The 27,348-nt window shown below is 46.9% G+C and overlaps 2 protein-coding genes across 6 annotated transcripts; both read left to right on the plus strand.

Moving 5' to 3' along the window:
- The first annotated feature begins 766 nt into the window (after positions 1-766).
- Positions 767-6,568, plus strand: LOC117042060 (vespryn-like). 3 transcript variants are annotated; one of them, XM_033141520.1, is made up of 4 exons: positions 767-976; positions 3,119-3,205; positions 4,238-4,333; positions 5,843-6,568. In XM_033141520.1, exons 2-4 carry the CDS (start codon positions 3,154-3,156, stop codon positions 6,346-6,348), a joined length of 654 nt encoding a protein of 217 aa, XP_032997411.1. In that variant the 5' UTR covers positions 767-976; positions 3,119-3,153; the 3' UTR covers positions 6,349-6,568. The 3 variants fall into 3 exon arrangements, with proteins under 3 accessions (XP_032997411.1, XP_032997413.1, XP_032997412.1); XM_033141522.1 differs by having other exon boundaries at positions 3,129-3,205; XM_033141521.1 differs by lacking the exon at positions 767-976 and adding an exon at positions 1,489-1,505.
- Positions 6,569-9,976: 3,408 nt separating this feature from the next.
- LOC117042049 (butyrophilin subfamily 3 member A3-like) lies at positions 9,977-26,918 on the plus strand. Of its 3 annotated transcripts, XM_033141506.1 has the most exons (8): positions 9,977-10,288; positions 10,365-10,421; positions 13,093-13,230; positions 13,676-13,957; positions 15,836-15,940; positions 23,340-23,360; positions 24,376-24,408; positions 26,063-26,918. In XM_033141506.1, the coding sequence occupies exons 3-8, from the start codon at positions 13,131-13,133 to the stop codon at positions 26,575-26,577; spliced, it is 1,056 nt and encodes a 351-aa protein (XP_032997397.1). In that variant the 5' UTR covers positions 9,977-10,288; positions 10,365-10,421; positions 13,093-13,130; the 3' UTR covers positions 26,578-26,918. The 3 variants fall into 3 exon arrangements, with proteins under 3 accessions (XP_032997397.1, XP_032997396.1, XP_032997398.1); XM_033141505.1 differs by having other exon boundaries at positions 9,977-10,421; XM_033141507.1 differs by lacking the exon at positions 15,836-15,940 and having other exon boundaries at positions 9,977-10,421.
- The last annotated feature ends 430 nt before the right edge of the window (positions 26,919-27,348 follow it).

Below are 27,348 nucleotides of genomic sequence, written 5' to 3' on the forward strand. Positions count from 1 at the left end.
ACGTGTCCAGAAGAGGGCAACCAAAATGGTCAAAGGCCTGGAAACAATGCCTTATGAGGAACGGTTTAGGGAGCTGGGTATGTTTAGTCTGGAGAAGAGAAGGTTAAGGGGTGATATGATAGCCATGTTCAAATATATAAAAGGATGTCATATAGAGGAGGGTGAAAGGTTGTTTTCTGCTGCTCCAGAGAAGCGGACACGGGGCAATGGATTCAAACTATAAGAAAGAAGATTCCACCTAAACATTAGGAAGAACTTCCTGACAATGAGAGCTATTCGGCAGTGGAATTTGCTACCAAGGAGTGTGGTGGAGTCTCCTCCTTTGGAGGTCTTTAAGCAGAGGCTTGACAGCCATCTGTCAGGAATGCTTTGATGGTGTTTCCTGCTTGGCAGGGGGTTGGACTGGATGGCCCTTGTGGTCTCTTCCAACTCTATGATTCTATGATTCTATGTATGGACTGCCCATATACTGGTAATTTTTGTAAGGCTTACATCATTGATCAATGTAACGCAATGCAATTAATGTTTACGTCAGGCTCAATGGCATGCTATTCTTGCTAAAAAGTCAGCTGATGATGTTTCTCTCTCTATCTCTTCTATTTGTAAAAAGAAAAAAGAAAAGCTACAATAGGTACAACAAGTGTTGGAACTGGTTGTACGTCTCATTGTCCTTTTTAATTGTAGTGGACGCCACTTCCTGGGCCCCGTGGAGGCGTAAGTGATACTGGCACAAACAATTGCTTTTGTCGAGCAGCTTGCTGGTTCATTGCCAGGATGGTTTCATCAATGGGACCGAAACTGAAGTTCTCTCTTGTGTTTTAAATATGAAAGCCTTCAGAGGTTGGGAGTGGAAACGATGAGGGAGGCACTTCTGGGAACAGACAGTGAGTGAGCAGTTGGACAGACCTAAAGACAGCTTGTGAACAGCTCTGTCTTTCTCTGGGAGTCTGGCGCAAGACAGCAGATCATCTACAAGGTAGGACAATTTATCCTGTACATTTGTATATAAAGTCCCTCAAGTCTCCAGTGCTTTCTCTTCTAAAGGAACCCCAACTCCAGGCAGCACAGTTTCTGGAACTTCTTACCGCCTGAGTGTGCAATAATATTATTTCTCAATATGTGGCACAACTGCTAAGAGAAGGACCCTCTCTTCCTAAACGAAGTCTTTCCTGGGGGCTTGCAACGTTCCCTGAACTTGCATCAGTTAAAACTTATAGAATTCAAAAAGAAAGAATAAACTTCTACTTACTAGCTCCCCTATAAGCCACGCACTCAGAGTGTGTTATAGAACAGGCTCTACAGGTTGTTTTGCAATCTAGGAAAGGGTTAGATGTGTCCCCACATCCTTCTCGGAAGATTTGCCACATCCTTGTTGGATCATTTAAAAGCACTCAGCGAAGTGAGCTCCAGTCATTAACCACAGAGAAGTCCTGCCAACTTCCTAGAATACTCTGGGCTCTGTCAGCGCAAATAGAAATACTGTACGTTTCTTTCTAGAAAACAAGGTAAGTTGTCAGTGGCAAACGGAGTCGCTCAGCTGCCTGGGGCGGCAAACAGTGCTGTCAAGTATCCCGTTTTCCCCGGGAATCTCCCTTATTTCAAGCAGTTTCCCGCTGCTATCCCTTATTTTTTATATCCCTTTAATTTCCCGTTTTTTCGAAGGAAGCAGCTCCTCTCCCTCCCCCTGCTGGCCAGGGACTGGGAAGACCTCGCCTCCTTTCAGCCTCAAAGCAAGCAGGAGCCATTTCCGGCGCTTACAGGCGTCATAGCCCACGGACAGCGTTTCCAAAATACAGTAAGCCTACTGCGCGCGTTCACACCAGTGCCGCCCACTTTTGCTTCTGGCTCCGCCCACCACTGCCATGTGACTGTCCCCGGGATAGGTGAGGCTGCTGATCCCTTATTTTCAAATCCGAAACTTGACAGCTATGGCGGCAAATGCTGTGCTTGCACCACAAGACCTTGTACAAGAGATCATGTCGTTGGCTGGCCAAAGGAAAGGACACCTTTCTGGACTTCCGTTTTCTTGTCTTGCTCAAGGGTTTTGCATGGTCTTGAAAGAGGTCCTCCTGCATGCTGGAGATGCCTTCTACCGGTACTTAGGATGCAACCTCTTCTCTCAAACATGAGGAAACTGGGGAGGGAAGTATAATACGGGTTTTTGTGGGCTTTGCTGCATGAGGTAAATAATAGCTTTTGGGGAGGTGGGTTGATTAGAAGAACAGCAATGGAAAGGGTTTACACTAGGGCTTTTTCTCAGCCTGAGCTCAGTTCCAGCACCTTTCAGGTGGGCACCATTGCCATTATAAGAGAACAAGGGAGGCGTTCATGGTGAGTTCTAGCTCCTCTTTTCCTATGAAAATAGCACTGGTTTATGCCCCTCTCCCATTGCAGTGTAGTCCTGATGCCTTTTGAAATAATTTTTATTTGATTTTACAAGTGTAGAATTGTCACAATACAGTCATACCTCGGAAGCTGAACGCCTTGCGAGTCGAAAGTTTTGGCTCCCGAACGCCGCAGCCCCGGAAGTGAGTGTTCTGGTTTGCGAACGTTCTTTTGGAACCCCAACATCCGACGCGGCTTCCGCGGTTTCTGATTGGCTGCAGGAGCTTCCTACAGCCAATCGGAAGCCGTGCCTTGGTTTCTGAACGTTTTGGAAGTTGAACGGACTTCCGGAACAGATTCTGTTCGACTTCCAAGATATGGCTGTACAAAATAAAATATCCATATTGAGAGATTTCTCTGAATCTCTAGATTTCCCACCTTCCCCTCCATGGGTCCTATTATCAGTGTAGTCCTGATCCCAATCTCCCACTCACAGTGGGATTAACAGCTGGACAAAGAGTATTACTTTTGGTTTTTAATACTGTCCGCCCCCCCCCCCCAATTCCATGAGTATGAAATATATAATTGCCATACAAACCTATAGAGGTATGCAGTTAAATGCATCATATCTAATAGCTCCAAAATTACTGTTTTGTTTCTTTTGTGTTGATTCCAATGTAACAAAAACAGTAACAACTTTCCCCTAAAAGTTTCTATTGATTGTATTTTTTAAAAAAAACAAAAAACAAAAAGAAATATTTATTATATTTCATTTGTTTTTATTACTTTGCAGCCACCCTCAGTGAGAAGGAAGAGGCCCTGGCAGCCATGTCTTTTTCTCTGGTCTCAATGAGAAGCAATGTTCAGCCGATGCTCAAAGGTAATGGATACAACTGCTGCTATTCATTTTATCTCAGAACCCGTTGGATATCATAAGGCAAGACTGGAAGGGACCAGAGGCTATTTAGTTGGACCTACATTTGTAGATTCGGGCCACCATCCAAGTCAGTCAGGCTTGGCTTCAACCCAATGTGTTCTTTGGCAGGTCTGGTAATATAGAGGAAATGACCTTGCAAGGATGGTCTGCAAAGACCGTAAAGCTCTCTGCAAAATACTGTTACAGGTGGGTAGCCGTGTTGGTCTGCCATAGTCGGAACAAAATAGAAAATTCTTTCCAGTAGCACCTTAGAGACCAACTGAGTTTGTTCTTGGTATGAGCTTTCGTGTGCATGCACACTTCTGAAGAAGTATCTGAAGAAGTGTGCATGCACACGAAAGCTCATACCAAGAACAAACTCAGTTGGTCTCTAAGGTGCTACTGGAAAGAATTTCTATTTTGTTGCAAAATACTGAACATCCTGTATAAAGGACATAGAAGTACCACCATCACCTTCCCGTTGCATCCTTGTTTTTATTATTATTATTACATTTATATCCCACCTTTTCCTCACAGCAACTCTGTGAGGTGCATTAGGCTAAGCCAGGGGTCAGCAACCTTTTCCAGCCGTGGACCGGTCCACCGTCCCTCAGACCATGTGATGGGCCAGACTATTTTTTTGGGGGGGGGGGAATGAACAAATTCCTATGCCCCACAAATAACCCAGACATGCATTTTAAATGAAAGGACACATTCTACTCATGTAAAAACACGCTGATTCCCAGACCGTCTGCAGGCTGGATTGAGAAGGCGATTGGGCCGTATCCGGCCCACAGGCCTTAGGTTGCCTACCCCTGGGCTAAGCGATAGAGACAGACCCAGGTTCACCCAGTGTTGCTTTATGGTCGAGTGGGGATTTGAACCCTGGCCTCCCAGGTCCTAGTCCAAGACCCTAACCACTGCTCCATGCTGGTTCTATTTATGGAAGCATCTTGTTCTTTGTTTCCTTATCTTTCCCCCTTTGTGCCTCTCTAGGATTCTTTTGTATCCTGTGGCTAATGCTGTGCTTTCTGGCTGAGCAGAAAGGTGGTGGGAAAGTCCTGGCTTCCCTACCAAAGGAATGCTACCGAGGTAAACAATGAGTAAAATAAGACAGTGGGGCGATGGGTTGGAATAATAATAACAATGCAACTTTCTAAAAGTCATTCTGGCTGAATTGAGAAATATTGCTAGAAAATCCCAGTGCACTGAAAGCTGGCAACGTTGCAAGGCACTTGGGGGCTTTGTTAGGGTCGCCATATTTCAAAAAGGTGAGAATCTGGGCACAAAAGTTGTTGAGCTTCTTTCGACCAAGTTGAGCTTTTGTGTGTGTGCAAAATATCAAAAAATAATAAAAGTGAAGTTTTTTGAGCTATTTTAAAGGAAATTCACCAAAATCTAGGTTTCCGACACCAGTTGCGATATGTCTGGATTTTCCCAGACATTTCAGCAATTTCTACCTGGGCACTGTTCTGACAGCAGGAAATTCCAGCTGTATTAAATTCAGAGGTGGGGATACAGCTACCCTCCAAAAGTTGGACTACAAGCCCCATCAACCCCAGCCAGCATGTATTCCAGCAGCACTTGAGAGTCTCAGGTGCAGCACCTCTGGTGTCATTGCTGAACGGACCATCATAGAAATGTGCTCTTGTGCGTACCCCAACCCCAACCCCAACCTCCAAGTGGCAAGAGACTCCAGGGGCGGCTGTGCTTACCCAGGCAGCGTTCAGTTTTCTTGGAATGAAGGTCAACAGAGAATGTGGTGCCTTTAAGATTTATGGTTTTATTTGCACATATACCGTATACACAAACTGAGCATAAGATGGAGGGGCTCAAAGCATCAGCACTCTACTGGTCTTGCCTGTGTATTTGGTTCCCAGGGAGATCCCCAAGCCATAAATCTGGGTCCAGTGCAGAACAAGACAAGCTACTAGCCAAAACTCTCAAATTAAGTCCCCATTTCGAAGGGCTGTGAGTGTGTACATATGCACGCTGTGTATCAGCCAAAGAAAAGAAAGTTGATGGCCTACCCTGGAATTGAGATGGACTTGTTGGAGCAAAGTTCCATGTTGCTTAGCTTGTATACACATCATGCATTAAAGCACATTTCCTTTCCACCCCCTTAAAGAATAATGAAAAGTGTAATTTGCTGAGGGTGCTGGAAATTATAGCGCTGTGATGGGGCAAACTACCATTCCCAGAATTCCCAGTATACCTGAAGGAGCGTCTCCACCCCCATCGTTCACCCAAGACACTGAGGTCCAGCTCCAAGGGCCTTCTGGCGGTTCCCTCCCTGCGAGAAGTGAGGTTACAGGGAACCAGGCAGAGGGCCTTCTCGGTAGTGGCGCCCGCCCTGTGGAACGCCCTCCCATCAGATGTCAAGGAAATAAACAACTATCTGACTTTTAGAAGACATTTGAAGGCAGCCTTGTTTAGGGAAGTTTTTAATAACTGATGTTTTAATGTATTTTTAACCTTTTGTTGGAAGCCGCCCAGAGTGGCGTGTACACAGCTGAGGGGGGGGGTGAGGCTTGGCCCAACCCTCCTCTGCAAGGAGACTTGGTTGGGCCCATGACGCTTTGATGTTCTGTCTCCCCCCAGTTGCAGCTAAAGTGACCTTTGACCCGGCCACTGCCCACCCAGCACTTGTTGTGTCTAAAGACCAGAAGACTGTGACATCGGAAGGTGTGGACCACGTCGTACCTCCCAACCCCAAGAGGTTCACTAAAAGCCCTGCCGTGTTGGGCTCTCCAGGGTTTAAATCAGGGAAACATTGCTGGGAAGTGGTGTACAGAAACCAGAGGGAATGGGCGGTCGGGGTAGCGCTGGAGTCTGTGAAAAGGAATGTCTACCTCTCCCTTACCCCAGAGGAGGGGATTGTGCAGTATGGTGTCTGGTGGCTTCGGCGTCGGGAAAGCGACCCCCAACCACCTCCCCAAGGCTCTGGAACCATTGGGGTTCTTCTGGACTGCGATCAAGACACCGTGACTTTTTACATTGATGGTAAAGTCATTAAGAAAAATGTTCCCCGCAACGGAGAGGTAGTATATCCTTTCTTCTATGTGGGTGCAGAGGTTTCACTCCGCCTGAACGACTTGAGAGAGTGAGCGGAAAATTGCCCGCCAGCGCCACGCCATGCATTTTTAAGGATTTAAGAGTCTCTGGCTTCATGCGGTAAAGACACAGGAACAACAATACACATGTGGTGGGGTTGTGGGGAGATGAATAAATTTTGGAGAGTAATACGTGAGGAATTAAAGAAAAAGTTGAAAATCCCAATTGTTAAAAAATACCAGAGGTACAGGTGAAACTCGAAAAATTAGAATATCGTGGAAAGGTTCATTTCTTTCAGTAATTCAACTTAAAAGGTGAAACTAATATATGAGATAGACTCATGACATGCAAAGCAAGATATGTCAAGCCTTTATTTGTTATAATTGCGATGATTATGGCGTACAGCTGATGAGAACCCCAAATTAACAATTTCAACTTTGGGGTTTTGATCAGCTGTGCGCCATAATCATCACAATTATAACAAGCAAAGGCTTGACATATCTCGCTTTGCATGTCATGAGTCTATCTCATATATCAAACTCCAGTAGCTAATGAAAACAATTGCTTACATAAATGGACTTTTCCACAATATTCTATTTTTTATTTTTTTTAGTTTCACCTGTACATCTCCTAGGCTTGATAGGGAAAGATACGCCACAAGTGGGGGGGGGAGAGAATTACCGTATATTCCGGCATATAAGACGACTGGGTGTAAAAGACGACCCCCAACTTTTCCAGTTAAAATATAGAGTTTGAGGTATACTCGACTGCAGATTCTCCACCCAGCGTATAAGACGACCCCTGACTTTTGAGAAGATTTTCCTGGATTAAAAAGTAGTCTTATATGCCAGAATATACAGTATTTTTCTGTATGCAACTACAGCAGCTAGGGTAGTGATTGCTTCTAAATGGATATCTCAAATCTTGCCCTCAAAAGAGGAGTGGATTTGCAAATTAACTGAATATTTAGAACTGGCAAAGCTAACATCAGTTATAAGATAGCAGTCAAATCAAAAAAAATTAAAAAAGGAATGGAAATGTTTCGAAGATTACGTTAAAATATTGTTCTAAGAAAGATGTGCTAATATGCCTAGGATAAAAATGTAAAGTATATGTATGAACTGAAAAAGAAAAGAGATAAAAGATGTACAAAGAATTATATACTTGGAGAATGCAAAAATAAATGTGGAAATAGAGATTTTTAAAAGTCGAATTGTGGCGGAGGGAAGCTGCGGGTAGGTAGGGGGAGTACTAGATAATAAATACCGGTATGTAGTGTTTGTTTTCAAGGGTTTGGGGATTGTATATCTTTTCAGTTTTCTTCTTCTTCTTCTTCTTCTTCTTCTTCTTCTTCTTCTTCTTCTTCTTCTTCTTCTTCTTCTTCTTCTTCTTCTTCTGTTTTTTTCTGTATTACCAAAATATAATAATAAAGTTGCATAATTAAAAAAAAAAAATAGAGTCTCTGTCTTTATGGGGAACGGTATGGCTGAAATTCCTCAACCCCAACCTTTCAGATTCAAATGTTGTAGAGTTGAAAGTGGCATGAGAAACATGGTACCCTGTTCACCAGGAACGGGGAAGTTCCTGATCTTCCACCACCACCACTACTGCTGACCAGCTTTGACTGGTGAATGGAGCCACCCACCTATCAATCATCTGACATCAATGACGGCAGCAGGTGACTGATAGGTGGGCGGTCCCACCCACCTGTCAAAAGTCGCCTTGCATCCTTTGGAGGGAGGCTTCAGGAAATGTGCTGGCGAAGAAGCACCTGGTAGGATTCAACGTTTTGCTCATCAATTGATGAGGGGAGAGTTCAGTCCTGCTCCCTTGCAGGGGCTGAGTAGGATTTAACCTCCACTCATCTGCCGATGCTGGACGCGGGTGGCGCTGTGGGTTAAACCACAGAGCCTAGGGCTTGCCGATCAGAAGGTCGGCGGTTCGAATCCCTGCAACGGGGTGAGCTCCTGTTCCCCATCCCTGCTCCTGCCAACCTAGCAGTTTGAAAGCACAAAGTGCAGCTAGATAAATAGGTACAGCTGCAGCAAGAAGGTAGAAACAGCTTAGTCATGCTGGCCACATGACCTGGAAGCTGTACACCGGCTCCCTCGGCCAGTAAAGCAAAATGAGCGCTGCAACCCCAGAGTCGTCCGCAACTGGACCAAACGGTCAGGGGTCCCTTTACCTTTACCATCAGCCGATGAGTGGAGAATTAAAGTCTTCTGCTTTCCCTGTGTGTGTCAGTTCCCTATAGGGAGCTGGCGGGCGCAGTCAATGCAGGATTGAGTCCCATCCACCAGCTGACATCACACAATGATATTAGCTGATTGACAGGCAGGTGTGGTTTTAGGGAAAGAGCCTCACAGGTCACATTGGACCCTTCAGCAGGCCATAAGTCATCTCTCATAAACAGGTTTGCAGAGGGTTTCTTTGTGTATTGTTTCAGATACCTGCCAAACATGTTTAACCCTTGAGACAAAAAGGACAATGCCTCTCTCTCATTCCACCTTCAGCTCTTAAAACTGCTGTCCATTTCCAACCTAGAGTAATCATTACGCAAAGTAAGGCAATGCTTCTGGACAATCAGTTACAGAAGAAGAATTTTCTCCGTGGTTCAGCCTTTCATTAATATGGAAATTTAAGAGGGAAATTTCCACTAGGTTCATGCGGAAGTGAAAGAAACCTGAACATGCTCTATTCCACATAAGGAGGTGACTTATAGTAATGACCAAGCTGGACTGTACATTAAATATATTTCTGCATTTGATGGTCTGTTTGCTGTTTATTTAAGTAGCACGCATGGCAGGGGGGAATTGAATTGCGATAGGGACTGCACCAAAGGGCAGTTTCACCCTTTCTCTCCAGCTACGCTCCTGATGAAAATCATAAAACACACAGAGCCAGCTACTATTAACTCTCGGAGTGATGCCAAATAATCAGATTGGGGTGCAAAATATATGCTCTACCAGTTACAGGTAGGTAGCCGTGTTGGTCTGTCATAGTCAAAACAAAATTTTAAAAAAAATCCTTCCAGTAGCACCTTAGAGACCAACTAAGTTTGTTCTTGGTACAAGCTTTCGTGTGCATGTATCTGAAGAAGTGTGCATGCACACGAAAGCTCATAGCAAGAACAAACTTAGTTGGTCTCTAAGGTGCTATTGGAAGGAATTTTTTTTTTAAATTATATGCTCTACCAGTGAGCCATACAGCTTAAGTTAGAAATGCTAAGGGTGAAGCAATATATAAATGGCTTGATAAATAAATATGAATCCTGTCTTTCTTTGTACTTGTTATACAAAGTCTGTTCAAAGGAGGGTTGTATGGGATGCTAGGAGTAGTATCTCTGGTGGGGACAAGTTCTGCTCCTTCTGTGGAGCAATATGCAAATATACGTACAGTTATTTAAGGTGGTGCTTGATGCATTGAGCGAAAGCCAGGCATTTTAATGAACAAAATGCCCTTCAGAATTCCTTCCCTGTACTTAACTAGAGCATGAGGCACTTAATCTCAGGGTCCAGGGTCATGGGTTCAAGCCCCACCTTGGGCAAAAAATTCCTGCATTGCAGAGGGTTGGACTAGATGACCCCTGCGGTCCCTTCCAACTCTAGGATTCCATGATTCCATAGACATGCAAACTACTTATGCTGCGGTTTCTGTAAACATTTTGGGAGTAGACTGTTGACTGCTGGTGATTAGCTGCGGATGACGTGGGCTCGAAACATGGCCTCCTTCCCATTTCGTCTGTCCATCTGCTGGCAGCTGATAAGACGGAGACAGATGGGGAACCTTAAAAATAACGTAACAGCCATCAGACAAGGAGATTTGGGGCTGGGTTCCTTACAAAAAGAGGTTCCCCTCTCTTTCTCCACCTCATATTAGCTTGCCTTGAGGACCATCGAATTTGGAGATGACTGACAGATGCCAGCTGACTGATAAGAACGTTTGGAACCTCTTTCATCTTTTCATTGATTGCTCAAGTCCAGCTGTGATACTGTAAGGAAAAAAGGGGCCTTCTAACTTAGGGGAGATTCGAGAGGAAAAGAATCACTCAGAACTCTTTGGTTTTCAGGAGATGGAAGCTGAAGGCAACCTGGGATATCAGTGACAAATATTATTCACATGTAAGGTAAAAGAAAGTGCTATAGCATGATTTTGCAGCAGGTCAGCTTTAAAGCAACAAAAGAACACTTCAGACAAATTTGCTATGGACCAAAAATATGTAGTTAATCCCTAAAACCATATGTGTACTGCAGTGACTAACATTAAAGAGTTATTTAAAAGTTTTGAAGTGTGCATTCCAGGCTGCATTGATGTGAACCCTTTTCACACCAGAGTAGCTAAAGAAAGAGGGGAACTGAAGTGTTTTGTTTTAAACCTTTAATGTATCTGTTTTGTTAGACCCTTTAATGACATGATTGGATGGATGGATGGATGGATAGACAGATAGATAGACAGACAGACAGACAGACAGACAGATAGATAGATGATAGATAGATATGTAAATATTTTATTTCTGTAGCACTTCAATTGTTGACGGGAGAGCTTTGTATAAAACTAATACAGTAGATAGTAAACATCCTAAGTTAAACACTCTTAAATCTCATTGATTATAGTGGAAACTCAGTGGAACTGACAGCACCACTACAAAGAGATAATGTGTTCCAACTTAGTCCTGTCGAATTCAGCATGGGAGCAAGGCTTGCTCTGTGGTTAAAGGATTTAAAAGGGCTTTGGACTTTGGATGGCTTGAAAACACACCTTTTAAAAAAATGGCTTGATGGTAGATAGAAGGGAAAGTAAGAGCTCAGTTGGTTAGAGCGTGGTGCTGATAATGCCAAGGTTGCATCCTGTGGAGAATTACAAATGCCTTTAGGAATAACAGTAGCCAACACATTTTTCTTGTGGTTTTACCAACTTCCAGACTGTGACAATTTTATGGGTGGGATTCAATCGCATTCTGGCAAGTTCGGATTGTGCAGTTAACGTGGATTGGGCACTCTTGTAAAAGATAAGGCTGTTTGTGCCAGAGAAACATACTGGTAACAATTGCTTGACGTGATGTCATAAAAACAAATCAGGCCAAAAGGGCCATCTTAAGCATATCAGGTGCCCTGGCTCGGCTGGCGAACTCGCGCTCCCGTGCTCCACCGGGCAACCAGAGGGCGCAGTACGGCCAGCCAGCTCGCGCTCCGCTGGGCAGCTGGAGGGCGCGGTGCAGCCGGCCAACTCACACTCCTGCGCTCCGCCAGGCAGCCGGAGTGCGCTGCCGGCGGGGCTGGAGGGCGGAGGCGCCCTCCAGGCCATTGCGCCCTGGCGCCTTGCGCCAGTAGGCTCAATGGTTAAGACGGTCCTGCATCCACGATAGGCAGAAATCCAGCTGGTTCCAACTTTCCCCATGTAGGAACATAAGAAGTTTCTTTTTACTGAATCGGACCCAAGACTGGTCCATCTAGGCCAAGACTGCCTATGGTGACCAGTGGAGGCTCTCCTGTCAGACAGGGAATCTCTTCCCAACTCTACCTGGAGATACTGGGAATTGAACCTGGGACGCCTTGCATGACAAGGCAGATGCCGTACCACTGAGCCACTACAGCCCATTCCTTCATTACCTCTCCATGCAGGGAAAACCTGCACGCGTAATTTCTGAAGAAGTGTGCATGCACATGAGAGCTCATACCAAGAACAAACTTAGTTGGTCTCTAAGGTGCTACTGGAAGGATTTTTTAAAATGTTTTATTGTGTTTCTGCATGTCAGTTAAAGGCGCAGAGCTTCATTCTGGAGATGAGCCATCGTTCTCCCCTGCCTGCCTCCGTCCCCCGTCCCCCCAAGACTTAAAGGTGGTAAGAAGTTTGAAAGAGATGTGACTGTTCCTATTGTGTACAATCCTCCCCGATTTGCCTCTGGCAAACAAAGGCTGTGTGTGCACACTACCAGTTTTCTTAATCTGGATCAAAACTGGTTAATGCATCAAAACACAGTATTTCCTTAGAAACGACAGGATAGATGAGGATTGTGACTAATGTCGTGCTTTTTATGCCACTTAGCGCCTTGGATGCAGAGCAGTGGTGCCATATTCCTAAAAGTGACAATCAGGACAAAATTGTTCAGCTTTTTGGGGGAGATGTTGACTGTTTTGGGGGCTTTTCTTTGATTTTTAAAGCATTTTTATTTAAAAAAACAAAACCTTTCTTGCTATACATCCAGGTTTTCCGCCTTTTTGCTGCCTGAATTCCGGATGTATGGCAGCCCTAATGCAGAGTAAACACAGCCAAATGTTTTTTTTCGTTTCAAAATCCTGTTTGGCTGCAGGTGTCAGGGAGGCAAAGCCAATGGGAAGAGAGTCCTCTTGCAAACCGTCACAAAAGCCTGTTGCAGCAGTCGCCGACCTGGTGCCCCCTGGGTGCTCTGGACTGCGACTGCTACTGCCATCAGCCCCAGCATGTGAGCTGGATGGGACTGGTGGCAGTTGTTGCTGAAAACATCTGGAGGGAACCAAATTAGCAAAGGCTGATCTATTGGAAGAGCACCAAGGGCCAGATAGAGAGGCATGGAGGGCCATATTCAGCTCCTCTGGGGGACCTGAGACTCCCCATCCTTGAGCTAATCCCAAAGTAACATCTTCCCAGCATCTTCTTGTGGTCATCATGGACCATTCCTCAAGCAAGCACCTTAAGTTACAAAACTTCATGAAAACTGAAAAAGAGGATTGGGTATCATAACCAGTTTGTAAATCTCTCTCTCTCTCTCTCTCTCTCTCTCTCTCTCTCTCTCTCTCTCTCTCTCTCTCTCTCTCCAGGGTTTGCTTTATCCCCCGGAGGCCAGAAAATAAAGGAAATGGAGGCACCCATCTTCTCTTGTGACTCAGAAATGTGTTCCTTTCTGTTCATTCTCACCATTTTCTTTGTTATTCCAACTGTAAATAATGTGGACCCTGGTAAGACTCTCACTAGTACCTCTCACAGAAATGTATTTGTTTGTGTCTTATTTTTCTCTGAAGGGAACTAATAATAATAATAATAATAATGATAATAATAATAATAATAATCTACCAGCAGCCTAGATACAGGCTTCTCATACGTACCAAAAGTACCATGAAATTGTAAGCTGTTGTGGCATATTTGGTCCATCTAGCTCAGGAACCAGCTGTGGTTAAACCCGGGACTTGGGGAAGATTATTAAGTCACAACCATGCCATACATTTAGAGCACTCTAATACCGCTTTATTTATTTCCTAAACTATACCGATTGATTATAAGAAAATAAAACCTCAAAGCGGTTTAAAGAAACAGTTGTTATTACTGGGGTTTTTTAAGCTTCTTTTGAATAGATTCCAGGAAGACTTTGAATTATCCCACTATTTCTGTTCGTTCCCAATTCAGCAACAGGCCCTGCTCCCCTTATTTCCATCCAAGGCTATCAGGACAGGGGGATCCGAATAGTTTGCCGATCCAGTGGCTGGTACCCAAAGCCTGAGATCCTATGGAGAGATCCCAATGGGAGGCATTTGCCTTCACTGGGACAAAAAATTTCCATGGAGGGCAATGGGTTGTTTGAGGTGCAGAACGACATCATCCTAACAGGAAGCTCAAATCATAGCCTAACCTGTGTGGTCCGGAACAGCTTCCTCAACCAGGAAAAGGAATCAACTATTCATATAGCAGGTAAGCTGTCCAGAATTCTTGGTAACGGTTCTGTATTTTGGGGCTGTGGCTCTGTAGAAACTACAGGTATATATACCTTCAAAGTACAGTCTTTCCCTCGAATAATTCTGGGAAATGTAGTTGGTTAAGGGGCGGGGCTAAACTACAGTGCCCAGAATCCTTGGAGGGAAAGGATGTGATTTAAAGGTATACACAGCATTAGACCAGGCATAGGCAAACCTCAGCCCTTCAGATGTTTTGGCCTACAACTCCCATGATCCCTAGCTAACAGGACCAGTGGCCAGGGATGATGGGAATTGTAGTCCAAAACATCTGGAGGGCCGAAGTTTGCCTATGCCTGCCTTAGACTCTCAAGTGATGTGTAGTGTAAGGTTACCAGATTTTTTTTCCAATGAATCCAGGGACACTTTTCAACTTCAGTCAGAATGGATGGATTTTGTCAGGGAACTGATTTGTAAATCTGGGGACTGTCCCCAGGAAACGGGGATGTCTAGTAACCTTAGAGAAGTGAACGAGTGAGGGGAGGAGTATGAAGTCAGCCAACGTTGACACACTGTCGGAGGAAGAGGGGTGCGGGGGAGTGACCCCCTGGCAGTGCGATCGTGGTGGGGTGCCATCGCGGCTGCCCCCCGCGTTGGCTGCCATGCCCCCGCAGGTGCATGCCACGCCCCCATGCCACGTGCCACGCCCCTGCGGGTGCCACGCCACACCTCCGGGACGCGCACCAGCCCCGTCCCTGCCTGCTCTCCGCCCCCTGGTGCCGGAGCATGAAGCTCCACCACTGGGTTGACACCAACATACCGTATTTTTCCATGTATAAGACAAGGTTTTTTCTCTTAAAAATAATGTCTTAGACTCTGGGCCATCTCCCCCCATTTTCTTAAATCTAAGTCCCCCAAAATAGGGGGTGTCTTATACATGGGGGCATCTTATAGACGGAAAAATACGGTACTCTAAAGAGAAGGAACCTGAAAAGAGAGTCAGTGAGAACTTCCAGCAGGCTCACTTCCCAACTAGGTCACTAGTGACAGTGGCAGATTAGATTTGCTGTCGAAATGTGCACCGAGATGATTTCATCGGACCGTAGAAGTGTAGAACTGGAAGGGACCTCAATGGTCATCTAGTCCAACCCCCTGCAAAGCAGGAATGTCAACACACGGTTCCCCATCCAATCTGAAACCATACCGGACCCTGCTGAGCTTTGCAAACGTGCTAGCAATTTTATTGCTGCATCCCTATCTCAGCTACGTGTTACTTTTTCATCAACAAGGAGAGAGATGGGGGAAGACACAGGGACCCCATATTATTTACTTAGAGGATTTATACCCTGCTGTCTTCCAATCGGATGATTCTCAAAGTGGCTTTGGTAATAAAATACCCCTTCCCCTGCAAACCCACAGCAGTCCTCAAACATATTGCTTTTCACTTCATTGCAGAATCACCCTCCTTGCATATATATGTACTGGGATGCCATGCTGGACAAATCAAGGATAGGAAGAAGTGCTATATTATAATACGTTAGATTAAAATCACTATCAATTTAGGATCTAGGCAATGGCGAGCGCCTACAGTGACAGCAGGGACGGATTTGAAGCTCTCCTCAGGATCAGGAATTTCCTGCAGAACAGGAGGCTTATTAAAAGTTCAATGCTTGAAGGATAGGGTGTGAAATATTCAGTGCCTCAAGTGTGCAGAGCCAGCATGCAGCTTAAAAGCCTATAAAAACTCCTGCAGAGTGATCAGAATGGGAATTTCAACACTGAGAACGCAATAGCGGTGGGGAGGGGGAGGCACTGCCAAATCTTCGGCGTCTGTTTTCCTTTTATGTGATTCAGAAACCAGGTTTATAACATCCTTGGTAATTTGCTTTGTTTTCAGATCACTTCTTCCCAAAGATCTCTCAGTGGATAGCTGGTTTGTGTGTCTCCCTCCTGGCTTTTCTCGGCATCCTTCTCCTCCTCCTTTACCTGTTTAATATAAACAGTGAGTACCTAGGAAGCAGCCTCATACCCAGTGTGTAAATGGTGTTGGTATGTGCTTTTGATACCAGGTGGCACTGTGTAGCATCTTCTAGCTCAGTCTGTAGACCAGCAGACTCCTAATCTCAGGGTTGTGGGTTCAAGCCCCATGTTGGGCAAAAGATTTCCTGCATTGCAGGGGTTTGGACTATATCAGTGTATCCCAAATTTGGGTCTCCACCTTTTTTTGGACTACAACTCCCATCATCCCTAGCTAGCAGGACCAGTGGTCAGGGATGATGGGATTTGCAGTTCAAAAACAGCTGGAGATCCAAGTTTGGGAAACACTGAACTAGATAATCCTTTTGATACCTTTCTACTTTGCAATTCTGTGATTCTAAATACATGGGAGGAAGTCAGAAGTTACAGTTCTGTTCTTGTTAGGGAGCAGAGGCGTAGGAAGGTCAGGTGGTACCCAGTGCGGAAAATTTCTTGTCAACCCCCCCCCCCATTGATTCCCCCTCCCCCGGAAAAATGGTTTAACGTTATTTCATATTTTATTACAAAGGAATAACAAGTAATAATAATAATAAACTTTTATTTATATCCCGCCCTCCCCGGCCAAAGTCAGGCTCAGGGTGGCTAACATCAGATACATAACATTGATATAAAATCGAACAATAATTAAATTACCTCCTAAAAACATCTCAAAATCAAATTAAAGTCTAATTAGATGGCTTTCCAAAGGGTTAGGGTTGGGAACAGTAAGTGCTCCACTGAACTGAAATTTCAGCCTTCATGACATAGGAAAACAGCCAAGTAAACAGCTATTTTGGTGGAGGAGGGTCAAGATATTAACCGATATGCATGAAATTTCATATATAGCTATATAATCCCTAGTATGGTAAGTATGATAAGACCTTTGGAGCAGGAATGTTTTTTAAAAAAGTTTTTTATGAACCACCCTAGTAGGGCAGTAATTGTTCCTTGATAATTTGTCACCCCCTCCATTATGGAACATGGGGCGGTCCACCCCTTACTACGCCCCTGTTAGGGAGAGGCTTTCAAAATTCTTTTCTAGTCTCTGGACAGGTGTGTCTTCACAGGTCTCCTCCAGACAACCTGTTTATTCAGCATTCGTCCTGATTTGCTTGCACAGAGGTTACGCCGAGGTTAAATTTGGGAAGAAGCGGGTATCCTTTTCATTGTTCATTCATTGTGATTTGTGCTCAATATGCTATTGGGGCAGTTACATAAGACCCCACTTCAGGACTGTTGGCACCTGCAAATGTTTCAGAGCAGACATTCTGCTTTGTTTCCGGTCGAGGCATCTAGACCAGGGATGGGGAAACGTCTGACCCACAGGCCAGATTTGCCCCACCATGCCTCCTCATTTGTCCTCCAAACAATGCCCACTGCCCCACATCATATGTGATGTGAAGTATGAGACAGGTAGAGATGTGGCTGGATTAAACTCCCTGTTAGTTATCTGATGATAACTGCTTGGTTGGAGCGCACAAGAGTTCCCCATTGGGAACTCCCTCACGGACCCAAACCCAGTGGATAGCAGGATTCAATGGGGTATTCAGTCCTACTTACTCTTTCTCTCCCCACCCTGTTGTGTATTAAATAAGATGTTCTGGCAGCAGGGTAAAGTGTTGTTATTGGTCAATTTGAGGTATGCAATCACGGTCCACGGTCTGATTGGGTCCCGCCGGAGGGTTTGAATGTTGTTGGTTCCCGCTGAAATGTATCTTTTCCCTCGGTCCCAATGTGTCTGTAGATAGAGCTTTCCCTGCCCCCTATCCCCAGTCTTGTCTAATCCCTATAATAAAGAGCTGTTTTCACTAAGACGTGTTACTGGACTTCTTGCGACTAGAACCCACGACACAACATACTGGCGACGAGGATGGGATTGAATTAGGCCGGCTGAGGGCTGTTGACCCTAGCGACCTGATTCTGGCGACAAGACTCCCTGTGACTGACAGGACAGATCAGTCCACTAAGATGGCTGCGTCACGGTTCATGGAACCATTTCAGCCCGGAGCAACTGAGGCCTGGGATGCTTACCTCGAGCGCTTTGAATTCAGCGTGGCTGCAAAAGGGGTCACCGACGAGGAAAGGAAAAAGGCGTTGTTCCTGAGTTGCTGCGGGGCAGAGACCTTTGAGTTGGCTCGGGCAATTCTGGCCCCCACAACCCTGCGGGAGGCGTCGTTCGCGAGCATTACGGAACACCTCTCGAGTCACCTTAATCCTACAGCGTCGAAGATGACATGGCGCATCGAATTCCATAAGAGGCAACAACGACCTGGCGAGACGGTAGCAGTGTTTCTCACCGAATTAAGAAAGCTGGCGAGACACTGCAAATTCGCTAACTTGGAGGAGGCCCTGCTGGATCGGTTTGTGTGCGGTCTTCGCAGCAGCAAGGGCCGCAGGCGGATTGCAGCAAAACAAGACATGGATCTCGCGACAGCGCTCCGTGAGGCCATTGCGACAGAAAGTGCTGAGAGAGAGGAGCAAAACCCGGGCCAGCGAGCCGAAAAGCGAGCTGGAGAGTCAACCAACACCGTGGACAACCAGGATGTCAGCCCCAACCAAAGCCCTGTGCGGGGAATAGAGATGGTGCGACAGGAGAGCACAGCAAATAAAGGTCGGCAGGGGGTCTGCCCTGGCTGCGGCGGATCACATGAGAGAAGAAAGTGCCGGTTCCGAGATGCTACGTGTCATGCTTGTGGGAAAACGGGGCACATAGCCAGGGTCTGCAAGTCGAGTGGCACGTCGGGGTCCACGAAATCAAGAGGTCAGAGGACATCTACAGCGACGCACCAACTCGACGACTGCAACTACCTCACGCAAATCCAGGGCAGAACTGTGCCATTCCCAGCCCAAGGGAAACCAGCTGTGCGGGTCCTAATCGAAGGGAAGCCGTGTAACATGGAGGTGGACTCCGGATCCGGATTCTCCATCGTCTCGGAGGACACGGCCAGATCGTTATTTCCTCGAGGTAAGCTTCCGAGATTGGAGCCCTTCCCTGCTACTCTGCAATCCTATTCCGCCGGCCGCATAGACATTTTGGGGATGTGCGCAGTGAACGTACAGTTCCGCGAGAGGGAGGCCGTATTAAAGCTTGTGATCGCAAAAGGGAAGCGCACTAGCCTGCTGGGCACGGACTGGTTCCCGGCCTTAGGGTTGGGAATCTCAGGGCTCAACATGGTCCAGATAGCTTCCGAGACATTTAACACTCTGTACACGGAATTTGGGGAGCTATTTAATGGAGAGTTAGGATGTTATAAAGGGCCTCCAATCGACTTAGAACTGGACCCGGGGGTTGCGCCGATCCGCCTCAAACCCAGGCGGGTCCCATTCGCGCTACAGCCTAAAATAGAGACTGAATTGGAGAAGCTAATACAGCAAGGGGTGCTTTCACCAGTGGACTCTGCTAAATGGGAAACACCCATTGTCACACCCCTGAAGGCTAACGGGGAAATACGAATTTGTGCGGATTACAAATGTACAATTAATAAGGCCATCAGGGGCAACTCTTATCCAATCCCAGTAGTGTCCCAACTATTAGCGAAGCTGGCTGGGGGCAAGGTGTTTGCAAAGATTGACTTGGCACAGGCATACCAACAGCTTCCAGTGACTCCAGCGTCCGCAGAAATCCAGACAATTGTGACGCACAAGGGCGCCTTTAAGGTGAATAGGCTGCAGTTTGGAGTCTGCGTGGCACCTGGCATATTTCAAAGTCTTATGGAGCGCCTGTTACGAGGCCTGCCAGGTGTCCTGCCGTATTTTGATGATGTGTTAATCGCGGGCAAGGACGCTCAAGAACTACTGGAACGCATCCAGGCAGTCCTATGCAAATTCCGGGATGCGGGGTTGAAACTTAAAAAAGAGAAATGTAGTTTTGGGGTAGCAGCTGTGAACTTCTTAGGGTACAGAATTGATGCTGCTGGCATCCACCCCATGGAAGACAAGGTTAAGGCTATCGCCGCAGCACCGACACCTAGTAACAAGGCTGAGCTGCAGTCCTTCTTGGGCCTCGTCAACTTCTATCACGCCTTTGTGCCACACAAGGCATCGATAGCCGAACCACTGCATCGGCTACTCCAAAAGAAGTGTGCATGGCGTTGGGGGCAACCGCAACAGAGAGCTTTTGAAACGCTGCGGGGCGTGCTGTCAAAGGAAAGTACACTCGCCCACTATGATGCTGCTAAACCATTGGTGCTGGCGTGTGATGCCTCACAATATGGCGTGGGGGCTGTCTTGAGTCACAGGGAGGCGGATGGGTCGGAGCATCCAATCTCATTCTATTCCAGAACCTTGAGCCCCACAGAGCGGAACTATGCCCAGATTGATAAGGAGGCACTGGCTATAGTCACAGGAATCAAGAAGTTCCATGACTACGTGTACGGCCGCCCTTTCACTATTCAAACAGACCACAAGCCCTTGCTGGGTTTGTTCAGCCCGCATAAACAAACGCCTCAAATCTTGTCCCCACGCATGCTCCGATGGTCCATCTTTTTGAATGGATTTCAATACGAACTGTGTCATGTGAAGGGTAAGCTGTTGTGCCATGCGGACGCGCTGAGTCGTCTACCACTACCTGGAGCAGCCGACGACGACCCAGCTCCGGCCGAGCACGTCATGATGATGGAGACACTTCCCGGACCACCCGTGACTGCCGTCGACATCGCCGCGAGAACTAAAAGGGACCCTGTCCTCGCCCGTGTCCTTGTGTGGGTGGGGAGGGGATGGCCAAGTGGGACTCAGGAAGAGAAATTTAGACCTTTCATGGCAAGACAAAATGAGCTGTCTCTCCATAAGGGTTGCATATTGTGGGGCGATAGGGTGGTTATTCCAAAGTCGCTACAGAATGAGGTGTTAGACACATTACACATGGGTCATCCGGGCATGGTTCGGATGAAATCGTTAGCCAGGTGCTATGTGTGGTGGCCAGGGATGGACAAGGACATTGAACAATGGGTGCGCACCTGTCGAGCGTGCCAGGAGGTGCACCCAGAAATGCCCAGGGCACCAGTGCATTGGTGGGAGCGGGCTAAGAAACCGTGGAGTCGGCTCCATGTAGATTTTGCAGGGCCGTATCAGGGAAAGGTGTTCTTAATTGTAGTAGACGCCTACTCGAAATGGCTGGAGGTCTCAATTGTGCCAAACATGTCCTCAGCTGCTGTAATCAGGGCCCTTCGCATTTTGTTTGCAACGCATGGGTTACCCGAGACCATAGTATCAGACAACGGGGCGGCTTTTGTGTCCCAAGAGTTCAGGGCATTCCTGGCCGATAACTTCATTAGGGGGGTAACTTCGGCTCCCTTTCATCCATCCACGAACGGCCAAGCCGAACGGATGGTGCGCACAGCCAAGGGTGCAATAGCACGCCTCTTGGAAGGGGATTGGTCTGCTCGCATTGCAAGGATGTTGTTCCTGCAGCACACAACGCCGTGTGCATCTACAGGCAAGTCCCCAGCTGAATTATTAATGGGAAGGAGGTTGGCCACAATCCTAGACTATGTCCACCCTGACAAGGTACCGGGCCGCGATACAAGAGAACCACCGGCTGCCGAGGGTGACAGAACCTGATACCTGACAACAGAGGATTTGGTTTGGGTCCGGAACTATGCAAGGGGACCAGCATGGGTGCCGGGGGTGGTCACCCGACCCAGTGGGCCAGTGTCATATTTTGTGACGTTAGAGGATGGCTGTGCTGGCCCCAAGGGCTTGTCCATGAAGCGAGGTCCAAGTCCAGTCCTGGGTCTAGGGGTCCAAAGGAGGTCAGTCCGGCGGGGAGCGAGGCAGGAAGCAGGTCAAGGTCCAAGGCAGGTTCAGGCACAAGGTTGCAGGTTGAGCACACGCTTGCAACTAAGTTGCTCACGCAACTTGGGCTTGGTCTGGCTGGCTTTTATCTGGCCCTATGCTTAGGGCGGTCCCGATCCTCTGGAGACTCGCCTCTCCTCCGGGCCTGGAGGCGAGCACTCCTCCTGCAGACACTTAACTCCCTTCGCCTCTCTGCCCTGAGCCTCTGTAGCTCAGGAGAGGATGGTGGGTTACAGGACCCAGGGGAAGCCTCAGCTTCCTCTGAAGAGGCTGGGAGTGGAGCACTTGCAGGCAATGGGTCCTCCCTCCCATCAGGAGCCAGAGCAGACTCTGCTGATGCCTGCACCTGGGGATCCTGCACAGGTGGGGATCCTTCAGGCTCAAGCCCTGGCCCCGGCTCAGCTGGTTCTGGAGGCGGGGAATCCTGTGCAGGCTGGGATCCCTCAGGTTCAGCATCAGAGTCTGACTCCCAGGCCATCACAATGGCAGAGTAATACGCCGCCACATTGACCAGCTAAGGCGCCGGTTTCCAAGCAGGGTAAACCCGAGTGGGGAGGAGCCGCGCACAACTCTGCCGGCGTCCAGTGAATCGCAGCAGTCTAGTCAGGATGACTCCGGGCCACAGGAGGTGGAGGGCTCAGAGAGTCAGGAAACCGAGATCACCACTGATGAACCTAACCCGGGGACAACTAGTCAGCCTAGAGAGTCAGCTAGTGACACAGCTCCCGCTGAGGTACCCGAGGTTATTGGGGAGAGAAGTCTGACCACGGACAGTCCAAGGAGTGACACACCGGGGGTTAGGCGATCCGGTAGGACTCGAAGACCTCCGCAACACTTGAAAGATTATGTGTATAGTATCAACTGGGTGCGGGGGAGTGTTGTGTATTAAATAAGATATTCTGGCAGCAGGGTAAAGTGTTGTTATTGGTCAATTTGAGGTGTGCAATCACGGTCCACGGTCTGATTGGGTCCCGCCGGAGGGTTTGAATGTTGTTGGTTCCCGCTGAAATGTATCTTTTCCCTCGGTCCCAATGTGTCTGTAGATAGAGCTTTCCCTGCCCCCTATCCCCAGTCTTGTCTAATCCCTATAATAAAGAGCTGTTTTCACTAAGACGTGTTACTGGACTTCTTGCGACTAGAACCCACGACACAACACACCCCATCCCCACAGACCAACTTTTACAGGTGGGTGGCAGTGGTGGGAGATAAAGATCAGGCCCGTTGGGCCAAGAATACTTCCCACGCCTGATCTAGGCTAGGATTGTCTTCTTTGACTGTAGGTGGTCTCAGGGCCAGCCTACATAGCTCTGGCCCTAAGTGCTGGGTTTGTTTGTTGAAAAGCAGCCCGTGCAGGGTCCCCAGAATGAGAAGTTGTGGCTTTAACTCTGGCCCCCACTGTGGGCCTAATCCAGATTGTGCCTCCAGACTTATAAATTGCATCGCCAAAAAGAAGAGGTCCCATCTGCTTCAGTCTTGCTCTTAATTGATCATAATCAGCACACCTTATTCAGTCCAGAAACAACGGGTGGCTAGATTGTACACTCAAATGTTTACAGCAGTTATAATTATTTCTTCTTTCCTTTCTCTTCTAGGAAAGCTTTCTGCAGAACTGAGTAAGTCATTCTGCCTCTTTTGAGAAGAAAAACACATTTAGGCCACAGTCCTGTGCAGAGGCAGGCAGTCTTAAAGTCCATTAATTTCAATAAACTTAACCATGCCTAAGAGTACAATTCTTGTTGTTTACTCAGACACAAATCCCACTGGTTTCACTTGGCTTTACACCCTAGTAATTGTGCACAGAATTGTACTGACTCTGTATTGGATTGTGGCCTTAAAAAAGGGGGGGGGGAGACCATTTTAGTAAAATTAGGGTTGGTTTTTTTTTAGTAGACGTGAAAGTTTGGTACAGTTAAAGTCAATAGCAAAAACTGATGGCTGAAACAACACATGCAACTGGAGTGGGTAAAAATAATTGATTCAGAATTTCCACCGTAAAAGGTATTTCCCAAAACCTTCCCCAGTTTAGAATAAGGCTTGTTAGGTAGCAAAACTGCCAACTCTACACTAACAGGACACTGGGTGTTTTCTCTCCATGTTTCAAAGAACAGGTGAAATTCATCAAATTGAGGCATTCGGACTCAGTTCCTTTAAAAAAAAAAAGTTTGAATTATAGGAAGGGGCTCTCTCAATGCACAAGATTTTACATCCACACCATAGATTTAAAACATATTCAACATAGTTTTCCCCATAGAATCCTGGGAACTGTGGTTTGTTTAATGATGAACTGAAGCTCTTGAGGAGTAAACTACAGTTCCCAGAACTGCCACAAAGCACAGACACTCTCTGTATAATGTTCAATGGCCTATTCTGAGGCAAAATAACTCAGGATAGTCTAGAAGGGCCCATACCATTTAATGGCACCAAAAACTATTCAGAACAGGCCTCAGAGGAGGTCAGCACACCAGAGGAGAAGGCAGTCAGGACATCTCCCTCAGATGGCACATTGCTTTGTGGCAGGCCTACATAGCTGTCAGCACTGAAACAGTATTGGTGTTTTTTATGCGTAAAGCACCCAAGATCAAGATTTTCCATACCAATGTTAATTTGTCATTGTGTGGTTGCTTTTAGGTTGGAGGAACTTGGTGATGCCAATCAAAAAAGGTAAGTGGTTCTCCTGTTTTCGTATGCGTGCCACAATGCATTATTTCAGGCATGAAATCTGTCGCCACTCCCTGATGCTGAATTTTTGACATTAATTGAGGATGCAATAAAACTGCCATGGTGCGGTTTTTACCCCATAGAGAGTAGGGCGGGGAAGGAGAACCTGTGAGGTGAATATCTTTCCCGTGGTGAGATTTGGGACTCACCATGTGATAGGAGTCTGGTGTTATCCATTCGGGTCACGTTTTTTAATAGTGACTTCAGAAGGATTCTCAACGGTTGCGGGAATATTTGTTTGTTTGTTTATCAAGATTTATATACTTGATTTGTTTTTGTTTTTTTTAAAAAAACACACAAGAAAACCTCTAAGCATTTTACAAACCTTGATGTCCTTCATTAATTGTTACTGGTGTCACATAATACCTCTTTTGCATCTGAAAGAAATGGATATTTTAGTGTGGTGGCACCTGGACTTTGAAACTACCTGCCTGTTGATATCCCTGTACTCTTTTTGGCAAAAACATCTTTGTTTAGACAAACCTACTCAGATTGCTGTTGTGTTTTTAGTTTCCTGCTGGTTTCAATTTTTTTAATTCTCAGATAAGTTTTGACTAAAGATTTTATTGTTTCCTTCTTTTCATAAACCCCTGAGGGATTATATTTTATTTTATTTTACAATCAAGCAGTGTATCAACCTTATGAAATGAATGAATCAGTTCAAAGAAACACTGCTGCTGTGGAGAAATTTCAAATCTCTAGGGGGCAGGGGAGGCAATTCCTCCACTTCACTGCCAGATAGTATTAAAAGGTAAAGGTAAAGGACCCCTGGCAGTTAAGTCCAGTCACAGACGACTCTGGGGTTGTGGCGCTCATCTCGCTTTACAGGCTGAGGGAGCCGGCGTTTGTCCGCAGACAGTTTTTTCCGGGTCATGTGACCAGCATGACTAAGCCGCTTCTGGCGCAACGGAACACCGAAACCAGAGCAGCGCACAGAAACGCTGTTTACCTTCCCGCCAGAGTGGTGCCTATTTATCTACTTGCACTTTCTGGTGTGCTTTCGAACTGCTGGTTGGCAGAAGCTGGGACAGAGCAACAGGAGCTCACCCCGTCGCAGGGATTCAAACTGCTGACCTTCTGATTGACAAGCCCAAGAGGCTCAGTGGTTTAGACCACAGAGCCAACCGCGTCCCTTCCAGATAGTATTAATTGTGCATAATGTTGACACGTGAGCATCTACTCTTGGGTGTATTCTTTTAATTCAAACTTGCAGCATAGTTTCTTCTTACAGAAAATCTTTATTGTTTATGCAAATTTACACTGGTCAAATAAAACAACATAATTCCTTCTCCTTTAGCCATCTGGCTCTGATATTCAATTGCTCATTTGCACACTGACTCTGACCTTTATTGACCACATGCCCTTAATAAAGGCAGCTGTTGCTGCGGAGATTTTTCTGTTGCCTAGCAACCTGTTCAAGACCAATTCTCAAGTTCTTTCTAGAATATTCCAATAAGTCAAGGAGGGCGGCAGGCAGATAGCATGCGCCAGTGCAACTGGTTACGCTGGCCCTCAGCCGCAACACTGTCTGGTTAGCACCGATACTGCCCTCCTTCCTTCCGTGATCTCTTTCCTTCTCACCTTCTCCATCCTGCAGCAAATGTAACCCTGGATCCGGACACAGCGAACTACGAGATCATCCTGTCTGCAGACCGGAAGAACGTCATACAAGGCTTCACGTGGCACAGCCTGCCTGACAGCCCCCTGAGATTCAGCGTCGAGCGCTGCATTTTGGGGAGCGAGGGCTTTTCCTCAGGAAGGCACTACTGGGAAGTCGAGGTGGGCGAGGAGGGGTACTGGGCCGTGGGGATGGCAAGGGGTTCCGTGAGGAGGAAGGAGTGCCTCAGCCTTGACCCCAGCGAAGGGATCTGGGCCGTGGAGAAGTGCCGGGTCCAGTACCAAGCTCTCACCGTCCCCGAGACCCCCCTGTCTTTGCGGAAGAGACCCAGGAAACTTGGGATATACTTGGACTACGAGACGGGGATAGTGGCGTTTCATGACGTCAACCACAAGACGCACATCTTCACTTTCTCTTTCGCTGCTTTCAACGGGGAGGTGGTCTTCCCTTTCCTGCAGGTCGGGGTGGGATGCTGGCTTCGAATGTGCCCCTGAGACCTTCCTTGTGTGAGGGTTAATGGGCAAGCAAGGCATGACACCTCAAAAGTCATCTAGTTCACCCCCCTGCTGGTGCACGGGTATCTTTTACTACAGCATCCCTGAGAGGTGGTCATCCAGCCTCTGCTTATGTACTAGGGATGGGGGTGCGTGCATGTATCATTTTATGTTTTACTGTGCTTTTTCATATTTTGTGGGCGAGCCGCCTAGAGTGTCTGGGGCAACCCAGCTGGGTGGGCGTCATATAAATTAGATCACCGCCATCATCAAGTTTCAGCAGGAAAAGCATGGGCAGCTGGCAAACCGCTATCCCTTCGCAGAGGAGCTGATGGACGGTGTTATGTACTGAGTTGAATAGGATCCAAAATGCAGCAGTCTGACTGGTCCCAGAACAATAGGATTGAGATTGCAGCAGTCTGATTGGTCCCAGAACAATAGGATTGAGATTGCAGCAGTCTGATTGGTCTGCAGGGGCCACCCAATCCAGCTCCAGGTGGAAGTGGATCCGCACTCCGATTGGCATACAGGAGTATCCCGGAATTAGCCAATCACGTGGGGCCCATTGTGTAAATAGTGTATATAAAGCAAACGTTTTGGGGGAACTGCATTCCTCACTACTATGAGCTGAATAAAGAGCATGAAATTCACACTGGACTCCGAGTATATTTCAGACGGGATGAAGGTGGCTGTCTCTGAAATGCAAGGTGTCCTTGAGCATGAATAAACCAGGCAATCAAAACCAGAGGACAACCCTCGCTATGTGATGTC

Source organism: Lacerta agilis, chromosome 2 (assembly GCF_009819535.1).
Source record: "Lacerta agilis isolate rLacAgi1 chromosome 2, rLacAgi1.pri, whole genome shotgun sequence".
Lineage (NCBI taxonomy): Eukaryota > Metazoa > Chordata > Lepidosauria > Squamata > Lacertidae > Lacerta > Lacerta agilis.